This window comes from Dasypus novemcinctus, chromosome X, assembly GCF_030445035.2.
Source record: "Dasypus novemcinctus isolate mDasNov1 chromosome X, mDasNov1.1.hap2, whole genome shotgun sequence".
Taxonomy (NCBI): Eukaryota; Metazoa; Chordata; class Mammalia; order Cingulata; family Dasypodidae; genus Dasypus; species Dasypus novemcinctus.
In genome coordinates, this window is record NC_080704.1 from 21,533,134 (window position 1) to 21,556,015 (window position 22,882).

A 22,882-nucleotide genomic window follows, 5' to 3' on the forward strand; every position below is an offset into this window, starting at 1 on the left:
CACCTTCTTCCTTTTTTCTTCTCGTAGATTCCAGAAGATGCAGGGTTTTTGACAAGACAGGAGAAACCCCTAATTCATGGGCTGCCAGGCTAAAATCCTTGGATACCATGAGTCAAACTGCACCGAGACTTTCTAAATCTTGGCAACAGAGAATTATGTTACATGAAGGTAGACACGCCAAAGAAAACGATGAGAACCCAGAGAGGAAGCAAGGCACAACAAAACTCAAAATTCAACACAAAGGTAGAATTGCTCTATTTGGTAAAAGAGTTTGGTCCACAGACAGACTGCTTCCTGTTAAGATGTTCGCCGCGTCAAGGTCTGCTTGTCTAGCTGCCGCTGCTAGAAAGAGCTTGCCATCTTTAAGATGTGTCACTAGCTCACTGAACCTATTTCTGGAACTCTCTGTGAGAGGCAATTTAAGCTGGCTTCTCAGTTCCTTCTGCACTCAAAAGAGACCAAGTCCTCTCCTTGGAGTTCATGAGACCAGATGCTGTGACAAATGCTCCAGCAAAAGGAACCTAGAACATGACCCCATGGTGCCCGGGGGGGGGGGGGGGTTGGGGTGGAGGGGGCACGGGACTCAGCTCTATCTGTGGCTTGAACACACACTGCTTCCGGGTCACTGCTGCCGTCTCCCTCCTGCTGGTGTTTCCAAGGGGACATGCTTTACAACAGTGCAGAGGATCTCGGGGAAGAGAGAAAATTCCCGGTGGGGCTGGGGGGCCGTGACAGATTGGGAGCACGGCCACATTAGCAGCTGCGGGCCTACTGCATCTGGCAGCCCGAGTTGGGCAGCAATTCCTGCAGGTGAGAAGCCACTGCTTTTGTTAGGTAGGTCATCGTCCCGTAAGCCCCGCTCGGAGCACTGTCGTAAAAAAAGTGGCAAATCCCCGTGGCTTGGTCTTTCTCCAGGGTGTCCATGGCTCCGATCGACATCTGTAGCAGGGAAAGGCAGAGGGCAAGGATGAGCAGGGTTCCCGCTCCACCCCCACCACACAGTGGGTCTGCACGCTGGAGACGGGCAGTGGGGGCGAGAGATGGACTGCTAGCTGCACCCGGCCCCAGGCTGCTTTGGGTGTTTTCCTTCTCAGGACGAGAAACCGCTGGGAGAGCCCTGTGAAGGAGGACACGGGCTCGGGGAGGATGCTCTGCCTGGGCTCTGGGGACTGCACTGTGTCTTCTCGTTCGTTTGCAGCTCACTGCTGGCTCTCTGGAAGGAGAGGGCCACTGCTTCTACCTTGATTCGGGGTACAGGGGCCTGACTCACCCAGGGCCTGCACCCCACCCACCTCCCCAGAGCTCCTCGGATTGCCTAGGCGGCCACGGTGGCTGTTTTGCCCCCTTCCATGACGGCATCTTCTTGGCTCATGTACCCTCTTTCCTAGTGGGCACAGGCTCGCCGGCCTCACGCGAGATCAACAGCAGCCGGCTCGGCTGCCCGCACACCCACCTGCTCCTGCCAGAACAGCTGGTTGGCCATCTGCACGATCTGGTCCACGTGGATGATGCCCCCGATGCTGTCCATCTCCGTGTCCGAGAGCAGCGCCAGCACCATGATGGCCTCCACCAGCAGCTGCCGGTACTCGGGCTGCGGCACGCGGTTCAGCACCGACTCCACGTGGACAGCGAACTTGATCTCCTGCGGGGTCATCTGCCAAGGGCGTGGGGGCCACTGCTGACCACAGCCTGGACGGGGCTCCAAACTCAGCCCCATGCCACCCTCTTCCCCGACTCCGCCGGCTGGAACCCTCCGGAGAACGAGGCTTGGGGCCCTCCTCCCGGGTGACACCCTGCCTGGCCCTGTCCTGATGTCCTTACGCCACTGGACTATGACTTCCAGAGGGCAGGGACCCCTTCTTATTTCTCTTTCTTCTTCATTATTCCCTGCAGCATTTAACAAGGTGCTCTGGGCAGGATAAAAACTAAAAAAATCAATTGTTAAAGAATGACTGGGGAAAAGAAACCAGGGAGGATGGCGGCTGAAGAGGCGGAGCCAGGGGAGGCTGGATGTGGGGTCGCGGGTGCCGCCAGGGCTTTTTTCGTAACGTGGGTTTGAAGGGCTCCATGCCTCTTGGGGCACGTCTCAAGACCTTGGCCATCGGGACATGCTGTTTCTGAGGGCAAGGGACGCGGAAAGGGGATGCCAAGAGGTGGGAAAGTTCAGGGTGAAATGGCTAAAAAGCTCGCTTTACACAAGAAGCCCAAGTGTTCAGATTCTGAGAAATAAAGTGCTTCTTGGGAAGAGACGGTAGGTGGGCACTGGAGCTTTTCTCATCCTACCTCTCGCGTCGTTGAGGATGGGAGGACGTATCCATCGATGGACAGACCGTGGCACTGGAGGCACAACACACACCAGGTTTCAGATTCCAGAACGTGCTTAAGGAGCGTGCGTGCACCTGCACCAGCGCGCACGCGCGCGCACACACACACACACCCAAGCCGCCCTGCCCCGGAAACCTGCAGCAGGGCTGAACAGCCAGACAGGCAGGGTTATTTTTGGAGAGCTTGTTCTCACTGCCCACAGGCTGTGTTTCCCGCGAACAATTCCCTGGGCTCCAGCAGGCATCTCTTAGATCTCGCAAGAACAATGCCCGAGGGAGCCGCCGCGCCCTCCGCGAGCAGGCTCGGCATTTCACTTGGCAAGCGGGCGCTGGCAGCCCAGAGGCCCCCGCTGGTGAAGGGTGCTTCTGGGCCTGTGCGGGCGGCTATTTTTGAAACTTCTATTATAAGCACCAATCACAAAGACTGGCGCACATGCACAGACACGCGCGCCTGGGTATATAAATACCGAGCCCCAGTTCAATACGAAATGCCACTTTTTCATAATAAAAGCTTCTTGGTCTCTAGCCAGTGGAAGTCCGGATGGAAGCATGTGACGCCCCGGGAAGGCTGGCGAGATTTTCTAGGAATAGCTTGTCCTAGTCTAATTGGCTTCATTCTGAATCCCAGGGCCCTGGCAGGGAGGCAGCTGCACCCCCTTTGTCCCTGGTGGGGCTGAGGACAGGCAGCTCTCTGCACTTTTGCTGGCACGCACGGCCACCAATGCCGCCGCCTCCCAAAAAGAGGCAGAGGATGGAGAGCCCGGAGGCCTCTGCAGGGCCGGATGTGGGCAGGCGAGCGCAGGCAGGGACCACTCTGATGGCCCCGTGCCCAGCTCGGGGGTGGCTGGGAGGGGCACCTGGGACCCACATGGGCAGAGGCCAAAGTCTCCACAAGGTGCCAGGGGCCCCGGCTGCAGAGAGACCACTGGCCGACGGTGGTGTGGGCTTTGGGAAGGGTGTGTCATGTGCTCTCATCTGGGATGATTTTTAACTCTCCTCTCCTGCTGTGAAATCAGCTCACAAAAATACTTTTGGAGAAAAAAAATCGGTCTGCTGGCAGCTGTTGGCATGCAGAGCCACTTTTAACCCAGGCCCACTGTCCCGCCACGCGAGAGGAAAGACAAGCTTTGGGGTGGGCCGAGGGAGAGTCACAGATGCTCTGGGGCCCATCTAAGGGAGAGACAGAAACTGGGGGCGCACAGGACAAAGGGCAATGTCTCCCACCCGGATCCCTCCTCGGCTGCAGCTGTATCTGGGAAGTCTGGTTCCAGCGACGACCTTTGAGGGACTTTAGCCCCAGTCTGGGGGCACAGGAGCAGAGGGCGGGGGCGGCTGGCTAAGGGTGGTGGGGGCCAGGGGCCCCCAACCTCCAGGTGGCGTGTGGGAGACTGTGTTTTGGGGGCCCACAGGGTCTCAGGGGCCCTCAGGGCCTAGCCCGGAGCCACGCACACAGGAGGGTCTGCCAACCACCTGGCTGTCCCCGCCCCCACCCACACACACGGGAGGCTGGGAGACCCCAACTCCAGGTCTCGCGATGGCCCCGGGCTCCGGGTCTTCTGCGTTGAGGCTAACACTAAACCGAGGGGTAACGGTGCCCACAGGTCTGGCCAGAGAACACTGCTCTGAGCTGAGCACTCCCCCGGGACGGGGTTGTGATTTGTTCTGTGGGTGTCACTGGGCTGCTGAAAGGGAGTTGGGGGCACGATTCGGCTCCCCGGGACTGTCCCCTGGTGTGGTGGCCAAGCTCACCTTCTGGAGTATCTTCCACACCTTCTGGTAGAATCCCACGGGGACCCTGTTAATGGCCCCGTCCAGCCTTCTCCGGCGCAGCCACTGGCCCTGCTGCTCCGCCCAGCCGGCATGGTGACCTCCAGAGTCCGACGATGACGTGCCCGTGGGCGAGGACGGAGTGCTGGACCTCTGCGAGACAGACAGCGCACCCTCAGAAGGCTCCTGGCAGGTGCCGGGGCTGCAAACCTCGCCGTGGCTCAGCCAACCCATCGCAGCTACCAGGATTCCGCCTGCCCGAGGGGCCTGGAGGGCGAGAGCCCGCGCGGTCTCACTTTCCGCCCCCAGCTTGGTGACTTACTGGTTCCTTCCACGCACGCCTCCCGGCCCCGAAGAGGTAGCATGGCATGCAAAGGACCCCGAGAGGTGGGGGGCAGGCTCTGGAGTCAGACTATTGAGGTTCGAATCCCACCGCCGCCCTAGCCACGTCCCTGGCCACGACCTGAGTGCCGCTGTCAGGCCCCTCACCCTGATACCAGCGCCGGGCCTTGGGCTCATCTGTGAAATGGGGGCACAGGGGCCCTTCTTCTGAGGGCTGCCCTGAGAGAAGTGGAACCCCGAGAGCCATGCGTGGCCTGTGGCCAGCTGCTCCTGCAGGGAGTGCTTCTAAGAGGAAGGGCTGGAGCCCACTGGCCTGGGTCCCCTGGAATGTGACGCGGGGCCCTGAGCGCAGGGGCCTCACGGAGGCTCCTGTGTCACAGGGAGACAAACGCCAAAGCGCCTGCTTCCCTCTTCCAGTCTCACAGAGGAGTGATGCCCTTCCTCCTTGGGCAGGTGCCCCCCAAGAACACAACCCACCCTACAGGGGGAAAAGGATCTGGAGCCAAAGACAACCAGCAAAGGCTGGGCACCCACAGGTAGTACAGGGCCCTCCCCGATGATGGTGGGACCACCCACCCTTGCCCACCCTGCTTTCCACTTGTCCTGTTCTCAGCTCTGGCTTTTGTGACCTCCAGGGCAGGAACACCTGTTTTTCTAAAGCAGGGGTGCCCTGCTGCAGGGCCAGTGGTTAGGCGTGCCCGCGGCCGGAGAGGCAGCTGGCAAAGGCTCCCGGGGGGGCCTGGAGGCCAGGCCTGACTGGGGCGCCCCCGCCACGGCCGGGCTCACAGCCTGCTTTCTGCCCATGGACAGGTTCCAGCCCTCAGCCCGCGAGAGCCTCCGTCCTCCTCCGTCCGCTTGGCTGCCCACAGGTACGTGGGGCCGTCCTGTCCGAGTGGGCGCTGGCACACGTGAGGGCTTCCAGCTGCAATGCAGATGCTGGCCCCGCTTGCCGGGCAGGAGGCGGGTTCTTCTCTGCGCACTCGCTTCTACCTCGGCGGCTCTTATTTTGAAAAGGCAGTTAGGCTGGGTTATTCCACTGGGCTCATTACTGCCATTTAAATAAGGCAACAATTAGCTCCAAATAAAAGTAATTACAGCCGCGCTCATCAATGACTCAGCTGATTTTCTCCTTGTAGCTGCGGGAGGAAGAGGCAGCCTCGCCTCTGCAATTAGAGCGTTTCCTAGTCCCCTTGCGCGTGGCCCGGCCCGACGCCGTGCGGGGCATTCTGAGTGTCAGGTGCCAGTCGGCGAGGGCGGGAAAGAGCTGACCCTCGTGGCTCAGTAAGAAGGCACAGGAACCGTTGCCCTGAGCTTCTGGAAGCTCCTGGGAACTGAGGAGGAGAGCGCCCCTCTGCACCCACAGAGGCGAGAAGCCCCGAGCTGAGGGTTGCTCAAAGCAGAAAACAGAGCTCAATTCTAGAAACTTCTTGGCCTTCTAGACTCCCCTTAAAATTACAGGTGGAGGAGGCCCTGGGCATCTAATGGAAACACTTAAAGCCAGCTCAACTCTTCAGATGTTAGGGGATGAGACGGGAGCAAGAGGAAGGCAACAAGGGGATTCGGGCTCTACACGTGAGGAAATGGAGAGCCGTGCTCGTCCCAGGCTGCTTTCCCACACACTTGGAGGGACGCGTGCTGCTGGGCATGGCCTGGCCCACGGAAAAGAACGACAAAACAAAAAGGTCTGACTCAGTAACTCACAATGCAGCAGAAGAGGAGAGCAGAAAGGAGGGGCACAGGGCAGTACCGAAAATAGCCGGGGAAAGGAATGCAAGAGTAGAGAAGGTCTCGTTCACCCACACAGGCACGCTCGCGGCTTCAGAAACAACCCCCGGGAGCAGAGGTGTGGGCTTTTCATCACTAGAACTGGTAAAGGGCCTTGCTTTTAACATCAAACACCACCAGGTCCTTGCCATCGCTGGAGGCGCCCAGTCAAGTTAGGACAGGAGGTACTGGCTACAGTCTTGACCACGGAAGGCTGCTATTTTATGAGGAGAGTTGTGAAAATCTACACAGGCCAACGAAATACCCCGACCACTGCTTAACCTCTGGTGCTAATGGTCCATAAATATTTGATCAATGAATAAGATCAGGCTGATGACCTTTGGGTACCGTCAACAGTACCCTTACCTTGCCTGGGGTAGCCTGTGTGAGGAAAAGGGAATGGGAGTTGAAAATGCCATGGCCCCTATTACATTTCACACCGGCAATCACGTATTTCCTGGATGTCAGTGGCCGAAGGGACAACTTGTCCTGGCTCCACGCCTCCCGAGGGAGAAAGGCGACCATCTGTCCCCATGCCCCGCAAAGACAGCAGTGGATGGAGGCGGGAGGCCCACCCTTCCTCACCAGCCGGCGCCGCCCCGGGGAGGTGGAGAGCCAGAGGGATGGTGCCACCGAGTGGCTGGCAAAGGAAGCGGCTCGGAGAATAGGTCCCTTCCGGGAAAGAGCAGTGGCCAATGACAAATCGAGTAGGTTCATGTCACTGTACATTTCCTCTCTGCTCTCTCAGTCACGGAGACATTAAATCACTGGCAATGTGACTCCAATGTCTGGAAAGGGTTGGAGGAAGTATGTCGCAAGGGGATCAGAAGCAAACAGCAGCCTGCCCCTTTCTTCCTTCCTGTTCAAAGCCCTCCAGGTGATCTGGGGACAGGAAGAGCCGTGTTTTCTGTACTGATGCAGCCACTGACCACTGACTTTTCCCTCACTATTTATTACCCTGGTTTTGCTAAGGAACTCCCGCAGAGGCAGAGCCCGGGGCTACTGATTTCGTGAAGTATCCCACAAACCCCGAGGGTTTGGTAAATGGACTTTTAAAGAAAGCAGCAGCACGGGGCCAGGTCATTTCCCGAGCCCTCTGCCTGCCCTCCGGGCTACCTGCCATGGCCTGCTGGGGCACCTCAGCCTGAGCTGGCGGGGTGGCCGGAGCGTTCTATGTGCCTTCAGCCTGTGCACATCCGCAGCCTGGCTTTCCACATTCGGACCAGAAAGAACAGGGAGCACGTGCAGGAAAGGCTCACGCGGAGTGTTTTCACCTGCTCATGGGCACTAAACCGCCGAGGCATCTCACAGTAAAAAGACATCAGGAAATAAACAAAGGCCAGCCTTGAATCAAGAGCGCCCTGCGACTTCTGGCACCCTCCACAGAGTCTGGGGCGGTGTTGCCCAAATCGCAGGGGGTGGACTCAGGGTCCCGGGTCACTGCGACCAGCATGTGACCTCACTGAAATGGAAAGGAAGCCTGGCGCGCACTTGTCACTGCCGGCCGAGGTCGGAAAAGGAAGCTGCACTTCCCAGCGTGGGGCACGGTCAGAGAGCTTGAAAACCTCTGTCCTCGTCCCAGCCGAGGGCCTGGCACGTTAGGACTGAAGAGATACTGAGCTGCAGGCTGGTCGGGGCAGCGCAAGAGGATTTTTCTTGTGAATTAGACCAAGGTGAACAGGGACAGAAAAGCAGCGGCTCTGCGCACGGGGGCAATGGGCCTGGCGGGCGTCTCTCTAGCTCGGTATGCCTCTGGCTGACTTGCTTGAAGGACACGTTTGATGGAGATGGGATTCCGTTACTTTTGGAATGACTCTGCTTTTTAAAGGGCTGAGGCCCACTCAAAAGAGGGGCTCTGGGGGACATGGGCACACCCGGAGAAGGGCAGTTTCTGGAATGCTTATGTCCCGTGTGAGGGTCAAGGAAAAGCGTGTGGGGGTGACCATGAGCAGCTGGGGGAGCCCTGGGGGCAGCAGTTCGGCTTCCAGGGCGAAAGGGCCCTCAGCTCCTTCACAAGGAGCCGGCCGCCCCCGCCTGCCCTGGTGTCTGCCGCCCAGGGGGCCTCGCCCCGCACTGCCGCCACCGTGCTGCGCTTCTCACCTGCTTCATCTCGCTCCTCAGTCTGCTGATGCCGCTCCTCTCTGTTTTGGTCACTCCGGTGTGTCCCACCTCATGGATGGAGATGGCAGGGCTGGATGTGGCGGAATGGATAGGTCGCACTGGAGGGGAGACACACACGCGACTCTTAGGCCCGAGGGAGGGCACGCCTGCCAGGTGCCGACTCGAGGACAACCTTCCTTAGAGGAGGGCCTCCTGCGCACGGGCCGGGGCTCCTTCCCAGCACCTAGAAGGGAGCCTGACTGCGAGGATGACGGTGTGAACGTCGCTTAAGCTGCATGCGGAAAATACCCAATGGACCTAAGACCCTTGATGGAATTTGCTATGTATCTGAGTCGTTCTTCCCTCATTCCAAAGCACAACCTCCCTGTGGACACCTGAGACCAATGAAGACAGTAAGAACACTGCCCAGCGCTGCCACCTGTGGGCCTGTGACTGGGGCCCGTTGGCCGGGCATCCTGGTGGCACCACAGTGGCAGGGAAACCACCTGCCTGTGCCCGGGCGCTGGGGCAGGTCTGCTCTCATCGGTACGTGGCCCACAGACCTGAGGAGAGCGAGAGGATGCCATGCAAAGGGCGGGGGGAGGAAAAGACGTGACTGCCTGAGCGCTGGCAGGGCGGGCAGCGCTGCCTGTTACAGAAGGGGCAGGGAGGCTGCCCTGGGGCCTGGCTCCTGCCACCACATTTGAAATCTACCACACCAGCCTGGATGCCCTCCCGCCTCCAGCCCTGGCCTTCTCTGACCCAGTAGGCACCGCGGGCACAGTGATCATTCCGGAAGGCAACGCGATTGTGTCTCTACCTGCTCAGAGTCCTTTGCGACCTAGCTCTTGTCTTCAGGATAAAGCCCAAACAACCCTCGCAGCGTCACACAAAGCTGACGTGATAAACAAGGCCCAGTCCGCGCACCCAGGGGAACATGATCCGGCCGTGCGGGAGAGTGGCGTTCCAGGACGTGAGGCCCAGGGACGTAAGCAAGGCGCCGAGGGACAGAGAGCGGACGAGTTCCCTTCTCAGAGGGGACTAGAAATAGCCAAGTTGCAGAGACCAATTCGCTTCGCAGTTGCCAGGGAGGGGAGAAAGGTGGAAAGGGGAGTATGTGCACAGGCTTTTTAAAACTCACGTCTCAATAAAGCCGTTATAACAAATATAGGTAAGTAGGGTGGTATAGGAGGACCCTGTATCTTATGCACGAATGTTCTCGTAAAGCCACAGCTTCTCTAGTAAATAAAACAAAGAAGAGCATCGAGAGAAGAAGGAAAGGCAGCGTGTGGGGAGGAAAGCAAAGCCCTCCTGACCGGAGCACTCACAGGCCCCCTCGGCTCGCCAGCCCGGGCCAGCTGCGGCACTGCGTGCCCATCGCCACCTGCCGTGGGCTGTGCCCCCCGCCCCTGCCCCGTGCCGGGCCAACTCCCCTCGTTCTGCAGGCCCTGCGCCAAAGCCACTTCCTCAGGCAGCACCTGCTGAGCACCCCACCCTCCTACCTGGGTGGAGGGCGCTGCCCCCAACAGGACCCAGGAGGCCCACAGCAGAAGGGAAAGGAAGGAGACCCAGAGGCTGGCCAGCGGGGCCTGCGTGGGGCGAGGATGGCTGCAAGTGCTTATTTGTTTCCAACATCTGAGGATGTCATCAAAATTCTAAGCCTATTTGAGCTTCCTAATTTGTAAACATTGAACAATTACAGAGGATGATTAACAAAAGATGTCACATTAAAAAAAGACAGCGCCCCTTCCATCCTTGCTCACTGTCAAACATGTTTATGGTTTTCAAATGACAGTCCTCTGTTCCTGGATTCAGAGGCACCCAGAACTTACCACTGAGCAATGGTTTTTAAGTAAGCATCTACAGGAAGTCACACATGCCATTATGACGGGCAGAAGGCATTAAGTATTTATCTTGTATATTTACATTTCAAGGCTCCTGTGTCTGAGATAACGGAAAATGACTTTTGGAAAGGGATCTTGAACAGTCCTTCAGGAGAGGAGAAAAGCCATCCCAAGGCATCCGAGCGCACGAGGCCGTCTGTGCCTGCTGGCTGGCACAGCCTCAGGGAAACACCAAGTACCCAGTGTCCTCCTTAGGAAATACAAGGAATGCCAGCCCACAGGTCATTTCTTTGGCTTGAGGAAATCCATTTAAAAATGGGGCTGTGAATCACTGGGCTTTCTTAGGTGAAGGAGAAAGAACAATGGCCTCAATCAGAGGGCGGGCACGCCTGAGAAGAGGACTCCCACCAGGACTGGGGTGAGTATGGCCCCAGCGCCACCAGTGGGGTGCTCGTGAGAACGGGGTACGCAGGGCTGGGTGGAAGCGGCTCCCTCTGCTCGCCCGGGCTATGCGGGGCCGCTGGGCTCTTTCCTTGCCTGCGAGGGAGAGCGTGGGCTCTGGGTGAGGCCACTTTATCCAAACCACATAACACCCTGGGTTCTGACACTAGTGCGGAAGGGGTGGGGACCGTGGCACGGAGCGGGGAGCCCCCAGGTGAGGGTGCAGAGGGGCCCGCGCTGCATCCGGATGCCATTGTGGCATGGGCAAGGGGTGCTCTCGCTGGGGCCCTCCTAGTGTGTGCCAACAGCTGACACGTAGGACCCCTGGGCCCAGGCCTCTGTCAACCTTGTCCAAGCAGGAGCCCCACATTCCTTACATGACAGCCCAGACCTCTCAGATGTCCTTTATGCGTATAAAGGAGGTGGCTTGGGGTGACAGAGGACTAGCCCACCCCCAGAGCGAAAATGCTCCTTGACTTACCGCTTCTTTCCACGCCAAACTCTTTCCCACTTAGAATATGGTGCAGGAGATTTTTCATATCAAAAGGGCTGAGGTTCATCAAACTTTCAGAAGCTTCTTCTCCTAAGATCAAACGCAGTGAGTGTCCCGGAGGCCCAGCGAGCGAGGCTGGTGCAGGGCAAGCATGCACAGAGGCAGGGCAGGGGCGCAGAGGGCCGGCTGGGGCGAGCCCTGAGGCCCGAGTGGGCGCCCCGCCCGGGGCTCACCTGAGCAGTTGAGGCTCCGCGCCAGCTCCGTGGCCATGACCTGGATGATGAGGCCGATCCGGAGCCGCAGCATCTCCACGAAGAGGCGGGGCTGGGCCCTGACGTACATGGCCAGGTACACCACTATCTCCTGTCGCAGAGACGGGGGAAGAGATGGCATTTTCGGGACCCAGTGAGCGCCTCCTGCCCTGCCCCCCCCAGGCGCTGCCGCACCCAGCCCGGGCCCGGACCTGGGTGAGGACTGCGATGCTGATGTCCTGCCCGCTGGCTTCGTAGATGAGCTTGGTGAGCTCCTCGGGGGGGAGGGGCCTGCAAGGCGAATTGGGTCACTTCACTGCGAAGAGGCCCTCAGCCTCCACGCCCTGTCCCCGCCGTCCGTGAGGGAGACTCCCAGGCAACCTAGGGTCCTTAAACAGACCCTCTTTCAACAGATAGACAAGACGGACTGACAGACAGACCGACCGACGGGCAGAATGAGGCCGCCAAGTGGGAAAATTGGCAGAGCTGGGCATCTGGGGGATGGGGGCGACGTAAGAGTCCTCTGTATGAGGTTTGTCTTAGTTTTGTTACTAAGTCCTTCAAAATAAAGAGCTTAGGGGAAAAAAAGACCCTCTTCCTGCAAGGCCGAGGTCCCCGGGGCGGACGACTTACGCAGAGATGGTCTTCTCCCGGGGCTCGGGGGGCAGGCCCACCGTCAGCTGCTTCTGGTGCGACAGCAGGTCCGTGCAGGCCTACCATGGGGGGAGGAAGGCGGGGGGTGCGTGCGCTTAGCAAAGCCACCGGGACGGGGCTTCTGCCAACTTCACACATTTAGCTCTCTCAACTCCGTGAGCCCGGCTGCGAGTCATGTGAGAAATTCACACACAGGTCCCAGATGGAGCAACCCGAGGCAGGGGCTGGGTCCTGGCCATCTTTGCGTCTCCGGCGACGTGCAGCCCAATGCTGGCCCTGCGGGGGTCCTCGGCAGGGGGACGGGCTGGCGAGAGGCCAAAGGTGCTGACGCTGAATGACCGTCCTAGACTCCTAAGCGAGCAGCTTCCCAATTACCCACGCGCATGAACGCTGCTGCCATACAGGGTAACGCGGAACCTAATTTAATCTTACATCAACGTCTGCAAAAGTGGTTCTGGATTTCACGGGGTCTCGGGGTTATAAATATTCATCATCAGCGTACCGTGGGTGTGCAGAAATAAACAAGCCCTGTTTGAGAGGAAGCTGGGTCCCAAGGCACTATCATTTGATTTCTTGGTAAACCTTCTCCTGTAGCTAAGGAACAAAACTAATTAACCTGAATTTCATTTCCTTCCAAGGGTGGTGGGAGGTCAGGCGAGGAGGGCCTGCTTCAATTATTAATTAAATAACTGGTTTCCTCTGCAAATAAGCAGTGACTGCCACAAGCTTTGATTACAGGAAGACTGGAGGTGGGAGAGGAAGGAGACGGGGGGCTAAAGAGAGGACAAACTGACAAGCACGGCACAGTCGCACGGACCTCTGCCAGGACCTCCACTTTCTTCCTGAGCAGGCCTGAGATGTAGCGAATCAAACCCCACTCTTGGTTCAAGCCGGCCTTCCCATAGAGCTCGCTGAGGAGGCTGTGAACGGTGACCCCGTGCTGTCCCGAGAGACTGGTGTCCCAGCTGGGGCCCCTGTCAGAGAGAAAAACCCAGAAATCGGGCACTGAAAGCTCAAAGGCTGGGTTCTCTGGCAGCAGAACGTGCCTGCCTGGCATGGCCCACGCTCAGGGCCTCTGATCACCACACGGAGGGTTCCATCTTACCACGGCAGCCCCTCTGTCTATCTGAAACAGAAGCCTGACATCAGGAAACTGAATTCCTGGACCCAGGCAGCCTTCTCATCCTGGAAAGACCGCAATAGAAGGCAGAGAAGGGGATAGAAGTCGCAGACCTGGTGATCCTGGACAATTTCGGTGATTATAGTCACACCCCGGGCTTGCTGGAAGGCCAAGGAGCTGAGGGCCAAGAGTCCAGGAGAGCTGACAAAGCACAACCTAGCAAAGACTGGCAACTTACTTTAGTACATAAAGGATGTACAGAATGTCTGCCTGGTCCTGAAGGTTAGAACAATCTTTCAGCTGCTCCACCAGCTTCTCGCAGTCCACGTCACCGTGGGCATCCCTGGGCCACTGGAAATCACCTTCAGGAGCCTGGCCAAACAAAAGCCAAAAAGGAAGAGAGAAGGGCTATGAATGTGGGGACTCTTCGAAGATCGAGAAGGGAAATCGCGACCTGGTCGTTGGACTTGGTGGCTGGGCTAGGCTCCAGTTTTCCAGAGCCTCGCTGTGTCGGTCAATGTTCATAGGAAACCAGACGGAACAGGTTACAATATTTATGCAAAGTACAAGAACAGGCAAAAATAACCTATGGTGTGAGAAACCATGCGAGCTGCTACCTTAGGAGCGGAGGGGGAGTGACAGGAGAGGGAGTGACAGGAGAGGCCCAGAGGGCGATCCTTTCCACAGATTATGGGCTTGGGGAGGACTCATACTTGATGCAATTCCCAAATATATGATATGCTTCAACTACGAAACAAACTTTTTTTGAAAGCAAAACAAAAAATTTTATATGGGTTGTGAACAACCGAAAACTGAGGTTAGGTTAAAACTTTCTCCAACAGACGGTGGATCTTTCTATTCATGTGGATAATAGCAGGGTAGACTTCTGGATAAAATTTAAAAAGTTTGGGGACCAATGGAGAAGAGTGATGTTTTATTCCCTTAAGGAATCTTTTACATTAGGCATTTATTACACGGAGAGCATTAGGAACAAAGCGTCCCAGGACCTGCTTTGCACGTGGTACCGCCTCAGCTGGCTGGCACAGGTACGAATGGGCCAGGTAGTGAGCGCTTTTATTTCTAGAGCTACAAAGATGCCGATGACCAGGCAGACAGGGAGTAGCCTTTTCCTATGCACAAACTATAAGTAAATCTTTGCATCAAGTTCAACAGACATACATACCCAAATCAGATCCTAGATAGTAAATGTGATCGGGCTCGCCTCAAAATCCTGGGTGTCTAATTCTACAAGTCCTGGATAACAAGAACTACGGCCTTTTTCTTTCACATACAACCATTTGGAAACATTCATGGGACTAAAACCAGCATTGCAGAATCTTAGACTTCTTTAGTTATTCCAAACACTTTACCATTTTTAGGAGTGGCTGAGGAGAGTCAACAAGATTCAGTGATTTACGATGGGCACTTAGAACTTTAGTTGGCAAAGTCATGGAAACAACTGGAAAACAAAAGAATAGAAATCGTCTGAGGAGGTGCAAAATAAGTTTTCTTTTGAGAGGTGCTTCTTCTGAGAGGCTTCGCCTTATCTAGCACAAACCAGTTAAAGGACGGATTACTTAGCGTAATTAATTTCAACAGTATTTATCGTGTAGCCATATTCTGTGCTAGATCTGGGAACAAGAAATGAGCAGGACTTGGATCTTGCCTTAAGGAGATGAAGTTCCCTGCCTTCCTTCCCCCATTACACAGCGTCTTAAGGCCAGAAGGAGCCTTGGAAATGACTGAGCCCAGCTTCTTTTTCTTTCAGAGGAAACTTAGAACCCGAGAAACTAGGCCATTTGTCCAAGGTCACTGGCATGTCTGCAATCAAGGTGTCCTGGCTTCCCGTCCAGTACATGCTTCCCTCTGCCACTGCAGAGTGTTCTGGCTTTGGTTTTTTACCACCTTGGGATGTTACCATTGTCAGTCTTTATTCATTAAGCCATCTCTGCCTTGCGGGCTATAGCGTATCATCTTGGCAGAAGAGGACGTTTTCACGATAAAAATGATGCATATTTGAAAGGCCCTTATAGACCTCCAGTGGCTTGAACACCCATTTTACTTTTACTTCCTCCCAGAATCCCACTAGCACTCCAGGAAAAAAAAAAAAAAAAAGGCATAAATCCTCAAGAATAGGGAAAACCAGGAGAAACGACAGTAATAACAACATTTTGAGAGTAGGAAAGCTGGTGCATGAGGATGAAAGAGAACTGATCTAGCAGATGCAAGGCAACCAACTCCCAAGTCTACAGTGGAGAAAACCAAGAACCAGCCAGATCTCCATCGGAGAATGCTCTAGAATCTCGGGAGTTCGCGGCACTTTAAACCCCTGGAACCGGGGGCTCAGAGGGGTTGTCCAAATGAAGGAAGACTGAGGAGAAGCTGTTTGAGAAGCCGTGCACTCCCCAGATGGCCTTCTCAACTGCACATAGCTGGGCAACTACCTCTCTTACCCTGACAGGAGACTAGAGGGTCTCTCCTAAGAGGGTCAACAAGGGAGATCTCTGGATGGGGGCGACACTGGCACATCTGAAGGCCTGCGTACACTCCTTCAGGGGGTGAAGTGACTATACCACACTCAGCTTCCAGAAGGCTGGCAGCCAGACCCTTAGCCTTCAAACAGGAGAGCGTAGAGTATCCCCGTGGAATCAGACCAGCTCTCACCTATATAACCCAAAGCCAACAAGTCTGAACCACCCGCTTAGAGATGCTTACGCATGAGCAGATAACCAAGAAGCACCAGGCTTTGGAGGAAAGGCTCTCATGTGAAAGCTAGAGATTGAAACAAAGAGGAAAAAATGCCACTCGAGGGAAATGCAAACCATGCAGGGAGGAAAAAACATAAAAACAAACAGGACTGCAGGAAGATGGCAGGATAGGAAGCTCCAGAAATCAGTCCCTCCACCAAAACCACTACTGAACTGGCAGGAACTGTCTCAATCAACTGCTGTGAAACTCCGGTGTCCAGTGGAACACTGTGTAGCGTCCGGGGGTGACCTGGACAAGGAGGCTGGGAACCTGTGGTACATCTTGGTGAATTCCACCCTTTGTGTTAACTACTACCAGCCCCCACCCAGCTGCATGGCAGGCAGCAGTAGGGACCGCAGCCTGGGCTCCTGGTGCAGTTTGATGGTGCCAGGGTGGGCTCGAAGGACCCAGTCCTCCAAAATCTGGGGGAGTGTGGTCTGATCGCTGGTTACTGCTTTTGATCTGCTACTTCAGCTCACTGGGGGGGGGGGGGAGGGGGGTTCTGAGGGCAGCCATGGTTCCAATCCCCTTCAGGCAAAAGGGGCAGAGGAGTCTTAAAGAGGCAGCACCTATTCTTTTTTCTTTCTCTTTTCTCTTCCCATTCCTTGTTCAGGAGCAAAAATAACCTGCAAAAGCCACAAATAGATGGTTCTAGCCCTCAACAACAAGAACAACCATAACAACAAAAACCCTTAGCAATCCCAGAGTGAGAGGCCTAGATTTCCAGACTACAATACTCAGAAGGTCCAGTTCTCAACAAAAAATGACAAAACATGAAGAAACAGGAAAGTATGGCCCACTCGCAGGAAAAAATGTTGCCAGAAACCATTCCAGGGGAAGGTCATACACTGGAACTATTACGCGAAGACTTTAAGTCAACTGTCTTAAACATGTTCAATGAGCTAAAGGAATTCAATGCAAAGAACTAAAGAAAATGAGGAAAATGTCTAAACCAAACAAAGAGAAAGAAACTATAAAAAGGAAAACAAATATCAGGCTGCAAAGTACAGTAATTGAAATGAAAACTCATTAGATGGATTCAACAGCAACTCTGAACAGGGAGAAAAGGATCAGTGAGCTTGATGATAAGGCAATTGAAATTATCCAGTGCAAAGGGCCGAAAGAAAAAACAATGAAGAAATATGAACAGAGCCTGAGGAACCGGTGGGGCACTGTCAAGTGGACCAACATACGCATCACTGGACTCTCAGAGGGGCAAGAGAGAGTGAAAGGGGCAGAAAAAGTCCTTGAAGAAATAATGGCGGAAAACTTGCCAAATCTGATGAAAGGCGTGAATATATACATCCAGGAAGCTCAATGAACTCCAAGCAGGACAGACTTTAAGAGATTTTTGCCAAGACACATTATGGTGAAGTTAGTCAAAATCCAAAGGCAAAGAGACAGATTTGAAAGCAGCAAGAAAGAGGTGACTTGTCACATACAAGGGCTCCCTAATAAGATTAACAGCAGCATTTCTCATCAGAAACCATGGAGGCAAGTGGATGGGGGGATGGCATATTTAAAGTCTTCAGGGGGGAAAAAAAACCAAGAAGTCTACACTCAGCAGAATCATCCAGAAAACAGAGAATCCAACTTAAGAGACAAGCAAAGGAGATTCCAAGAATCACAGTAACGAGAAGCCCCAAGATGACAGATAACACAACAGACTAAAAGAGTGCAATCAGCACAGAAAGAAGGGGACTCCTGGACTCTAAGGAGAGGAGTGGAAGCAAAAGATATGCTGCAAAGAGTCACCCTGTGGAAATTTGTGTCGTGAAGCCATTAGAAGGTGTGGAAAGAAAGCAAAGCAAATGAAAAGACAGGACAACTACTAAGTTTAGAAAGAAAAAAGTAAAGAAGGCAATATAATCATAGTATACCCTAAAGCTTAGCCGGGAGTAATACTCACATACACACAACAATGTAAAGATTGAATACTGATTTAACTCAACTTTTAAGGAAACTACTTTGGTAGGGTAGGGGAAGTGAAGCTGAGAGTGGTGATATGAGGCACCTGAATTCTCATCCACTTAAGAGAGTATCAATAGGTATTGAATACAACTGATGGCTCAGAAGTATACACACATCATTTTAGAAATATCGAGATATGTGAATGCCACATGACATAGCTGCAAGAGTTAAAAGTGGCCTCTAAGGAAAAAGGAGTGGAGTGGGGAGGGGTTAAGCAGGAAACGCCTGCCTTTAGCTGTCTTTTAGGAGTCTGTCTTTTTAAACGATGTCTATGTAGTAATCTGATAAAAAGAAGTTGTTTTCACAGGAAGAAGAGAGTTAATGACGTACATGGAAAGTCCAAACCCTTTGCTTTTGCCATCATGGAAAGTATATCCCGGGTGGAGTGGACGGCACTGAACACGTGGCGGTCTTCTGTCTTCTTACAGAGAGGTGGCAGATGGCACTTCAAAGATGTACTTTGCAGCAGCTGGTTGATATAGTGGTCCAGTTCATCGTGGCTTTCTGAAACTGGACAGGCAAGAGAAAGAGCTAATGGAAACAAGCGGCAGGAATATTCTAAACGCCTCCCAGTGGCTGTGGGTGTGGCAGGCAGGATGCCGTCAATTCAGTGGAAGAAAGCGTTTGGATTTAGAGATTTGCACCCCCACCCCTGAAGATGGAAGAGATTTACATATAGATAATGTGTGCCTTTATAAATGCATTGTTTGGAGAAAATGCACTGCAGAAAAAGAAAATGCAAGTCAAGGTAGTGTTTACATCCCATCATCCCAAGATGGGATAGCTGGATGGGGTGGCATACATTGTGAACCAAATACTATTTGAGACAATCTGTGGGCCAGTGGCCAACATTCCGGTCTTTGGGATTTAATGTGTCATGAGTGAGCTAAGCAGCATGGAATGATGGAGACCCCAACCCCAATCCCAACTATCTACACAGGTCACTTTAACTCAAAAGCTTGTTCCATTTGAGAAATGCTATGCATAAACGGATTTCAGCAGTCAAAGCTAATGAAACCTACATCATTCTACCATTCTCTGGAAAATTCAAGCTGTGTGTTTCTGTCGTCAGAATATAGTTTGTGAAAAGTTCTCATTCCTGAAACCTTTTGTCAGTTTAGGTTTTTAAACTGGCGTTTTAGTCCTTTTAATCCATGTAATTTCAGAAACCTCTTTGTGGCTCATTTAACCACCAATTCCTTTCTCTGCCTGAACCTTATGGTAACTTCATCATAATGCCAAGATTTAAATCGATTTAATAAATCACCCACCAAAGTGTTCCAAGCCGTACCTTGGTTATAGGTGTCTTCTAAATACCCTCCCAAATCGGAATCGCTGTCAGGACTGAAGCGTCCCTCGCTGGCATCCTCAAACAACTTCTCATTGCAGTCTGGATCCAGGAAGGTCAGGTGCGTGTAGAACGAAGTAGTGAGGAATTCCGAGAGGTTCCCTAATTTGACCCTGCCAAGGAGACGTTCTGTTAGGAACACACGTGGGGAGTGTGGACAGAGTTGAGCTACGAATCACCAAGACTTTTCAACAGCCAGGCAGAGCTTCTGCCAGAAACAATAACTATTACTCTGCAGAATGCTCCAGATAAGTAGTTGGCTAAGAAAGTAAAACAAAAATTCAAGAGAAAGGACAGAGTGGGAGCACACAGCACATGAAGACAAGAATGAATCACACCGATTTCTTACTCCCCAACCCCACCAAATACAAATCTGTTTTACTGACCCAAATGTTTTACACAATGTATTGGGTAAACCCCCTTCGCCCAGAACTAAAGCTCGATTTTTTTGCCTTAAAATGACTGCACCCGAACAAAACCATCAGCAAATCTCGTCTGGTCACATTCGTGCCACTGTTCATGCGTCCCTGTGATTGTCTAGGGGGTCACAGGCATGGAGGGGCATCATGATGAAAGAGACGCTGTCCAGAGCCAAATTTCTCTCCAGAAGGAACATGACAGGTGGGCTATCCCGGCTGGAAGAGATGCTCTGAGTGGCTCTATTACATTAAGCTGGGGAAGATTCCACTGAAAACTGGGAGCACGGCGGCATGGGAGCCCCTGGCAGAGGGGTCTGCTGGCCCACCTCCAGAGGATGGGAGCTTCTACCTCACAGAAAGCACTGCCTTTTTTAAAAAAAAGATTTATTTATTTATTTATTTCTCTCCCCTTCCTCCCCACTCAGTTGTCTGTTCTCTATTTGCTGCGTGTTCTTCTTTGTCCGCTTCTGCTGTTGTCAGCGGCATGGGAATGTGTTTCTTTTTGTTGCGTCATCTTGTTGTGTCAGCTCTCCGTGTGTGCAGCACCATTCCTGGGCAGGCTGTACTTTCTTTCGCGCTGGGCGGTATTCCTTACGGGGCACACTGCTTGCGCGTGGGGCTCCCCTACGCGGGGGACACCCCTGCGTGGCAGGACACTCCTTGCGCGCATCAGCACTGTGCATGGGCCAGCTCCACACGGGTCAAGGAGGCCCTGGGTTTGAACCGCGGACCTCCCATGTGGTAGACGGACACCCTAACCACTGGGCCAAGTCCGCTTCCTGCACTGTGCTTCTTAACATGTTCTTTTGGGTGCCAGGAAACTATAGGATGCCTCTGACCTGCCAGCAAGAAAGTCTGAATTTGTTTCAATGTCTGAGAGAGACAGTCAGGTGGTAAACTGACACAAGTGATGGAAACGCATTTCTAAGCACTGTAACAATGACATTAGGAAAGCGGTAAAGAAACGCTCTCCCCCCACCCCCCAAGCCAGGGGGCTAGTTCTAAGGATTATTGTGTTTTGCCCTGGAGTTGGGAAACAGGCTGGCAAGGACTCAGGTCTATTAGGCTAAAGAGAATGCAAAGACCAAAGGGGAGTCATTTACAAAGGTCTCTGATGGCCAGCTGCAAGCGGACCTGCGGGCAGCGTCCAGCACGCAGGGCAGTTCCGTTTTTTAAAAGTCCTCAGGCCTGGACTAAAAGCCAAAATGAGATTAAACCATAATTATCAAATACTCAGTAGGAGAGGTACCTGATGGTCAGGCGTTCAGGTCTCTTTTATACAAATTGCTCGCCCTAGTCTAAAAACACGAGGCCCCTGATTGCAGTGAGCCGCCGGCCAGCGCCCGTGGTGGCTTCACGCAGACCTGCTGCAGCTCAGCGCTGAGCCTATGGGTCCTCGGCCGTACGCGGGAACACAGCCCACCTCACAGAGTGAGGATTAAAAGAGAGAACACACACAAGGCGGCGGCCACGCGCAAGGGCTCGCTAAATGGCGGGCGGGATTAGGTCTCCAAGATTCCCACAAAAGGGTTTTCTTTTCTTTTAAAAGGCGAGTTACGTGTGTGTGGCATTTTCTCTGGGTTCTGAGGGCACCTACCAGGTGGTGACTTACCCAAATGGGAAGTAAAATGTCCACCAGTGGATGCAGACTGCAGCTGTGGGGCGAGCCCTGGAAAGGGAGCTGGCAGAAGGCCGGGGACGGTGGCACCTACACTCCTGAGAGACGCCAGCAGAGGCCTGGAATGCGGGGCGCCTGCCTCTGGCCCTGGGGGCAGAGGCGCAGACCCCCAGCTCTGCAAAGGTGGCTGAGGCCAGGCTTCAAAGTACTGTGCTTTTCCCTGGGGAGGGAGGATGTGAGAAGAAGGGGCGATTTCAACCCCCAAACCCTCTGGGCACCAGGCACTGCACTAAGGACCACGCAGAAGTCTACCTGAGCCGGGGAGAGGCCACCCCTCCTGCCAGGTCAATACAGGACCTCCAGCAGGCCCCCAGGGATCGGACAGAGACCAGCACCTGAGGGCCACCGAGAAAGCTTTGCCTTGTGACAGAATGTTAAAAAAATGGAAGGGGTCTCCGTGGAAGGAGAGCCTCCTGGCACGCAGGGTGAACCGTCAGACCTGGGCGTTGCCGCGCGGGAATGGATAACATCCCCCCCGGGGGCGGGGGATCAGGGTCGGTGCAGGCCCCCTCAGGTGCCCCGCTCTCAGCGCTGCTATGGAATTCGTCTAGTTTTATTAATTAGTCTTAAGGGAGAGCACGCTCAATTCGGCTAGCGTTTACTGAGCCCCTATATCCCAGGGCACCGGGTGTTTTCTTCCACGCCTTTTAATATAAAACATACACAGTCATCATGCTGACGCATTCCAAGGAGATGGACATTTCAGAGAGGCTTGTCATGCTCACCTCTCCGTGCCAAGGTTTCCTGGCATCCATAAAAACTTAACAAACACCCCCCAAATGCGGTTGGAGAGATAGATGATTTAAGCTTCACACGGGTGACCAGATTAGATAAACCGTAACTTCCTTTTCACTCTAAAAATCCATGCTTCCGCGTTTCACAATTAATATGAAAGATTGGCAAGGGCAGTAGCAGACTTATATACAATGGTCAATGTTACTTGTATTTTTAAAAAATGAATCACAAATTACCTGGCTCCTCCAAAATATCCATCCTCTAGCTTTCTAATGGTAGAAAGAACTGCAGAATGAATGTCTGAGCCATCATTTGCTAAGGAAAAAAAAGAGCCATGGATTAGTTTACTTCATCTGGGAATCAAAAAAAAGAATTTTTTTCGGCATGCAGTGAAATGTTTTAACGAACACAATCTAATGAAAATAGTTCTGGCACAGAGGACTCCCAAGATAAGCGCCGGAACTGTGAAGAACCCCCTCTGGTACTTGGGGCTTTCCATGGGAGCTGTTTTAAACCTTTGGGAAGGGGCCCAAACCAACAGTGGGGCACGACTCAGCCAGCTCAGATCCCCGCGGTTACTGAGCATGGTGTGGGTGACGGGGAAGGTGAGCGTGGGGCGGCCCGTCATCCGCCAGCAGGTGCACAGGTAGGCCAGCTCGATCCGCAGCATCTCCACCATCATCTCGTTGTCCAGGGCCAGGTAGAAGTGATGCTGGTCGGTGAACTGAAAAGTCAAAGGAGGCCAGTAAAAGGCCGGCCGGCCTTGCTCTCGAGACAGAACCACCTTCCATCCGTGGCAATGCAAAGCCTCGCACTTCACTGTCAGGTAAAGGGCTCGGCCCGGCTCTAACCTTTCCGCCCGCTTACAGGGCTGCTCTCCACG

General features: G+C 53.8%; 1 protein-coding gene across 2 annotated transcripts in view; it reads right to left on the reverse strand.

The window, feature by feature from the left end:
• Positions 1–231: 231 nt before the first annotated feature.
• Positions 232–22,882, reverse strand: part of PHKA2 (phosphorylase kinase regulatory subunit alpha 2) — a 78,698-nt gene continuing 56,047 nt past the window's right edge. For both annotated transcript variants that reach the window (XM_004450326.5, XM_012522125.4), the window contains 16 exons: positions 22,579–22,723; positions 22,236–22,314; positions 19,111–19,280; positions 18,150–18,329; positions 14,471–14,559; positions 13,339–13,472; positions 12,798–12,954; positions 11,960–12,039; positions 11,539–11,617; positions 11,309–11,438; positions 11,064–11,165; positions 8,298–8,416; positions 4,074–4,244; positions 2,284–2,337; positions 1,454–1,654; positions 232–939 (listed from right to left, as the gene is read on the reverse strand). In XM_004450326.5, coding sequence (XP_004450383.2) covers positions 769–939; positions 1,454–1,654; positions 2,284–2,337; positions 4,074–4,244; positions 8,298–8,416; positions 11,064–11,165; positions 11,309–11,438; positions 11,539–11,617; positions 11,960–12,039; positions 12,798–12,954; positions 13,339–13,472; positions 14,471–14,559; positions 18,150–18,329; positions 19,111–19,280; positions 22,236–22,314; positions 22,579–22,723 — 2,061 coding nt within the window. In that variant the 3' untranslated portion in view covers positions 232–768. The remainder of the gene's footprint in view (positions 940–1,453; positions 1,655–2,283; positions 2,338–4,073; positions 4,245–8,297; positions 8,417–11,063; positions 11,166–11,308; positions 11,439–11,538; positions 11,618–11,959; positions 12,040–12,797; positions 12,955–13,338; positions 13,473–14,470; positions 14,560–18,149; positions 18,330–19,110; positions 19,281–22,235; positions 22,315–22,578; positions 22,724–22,882) is intronic.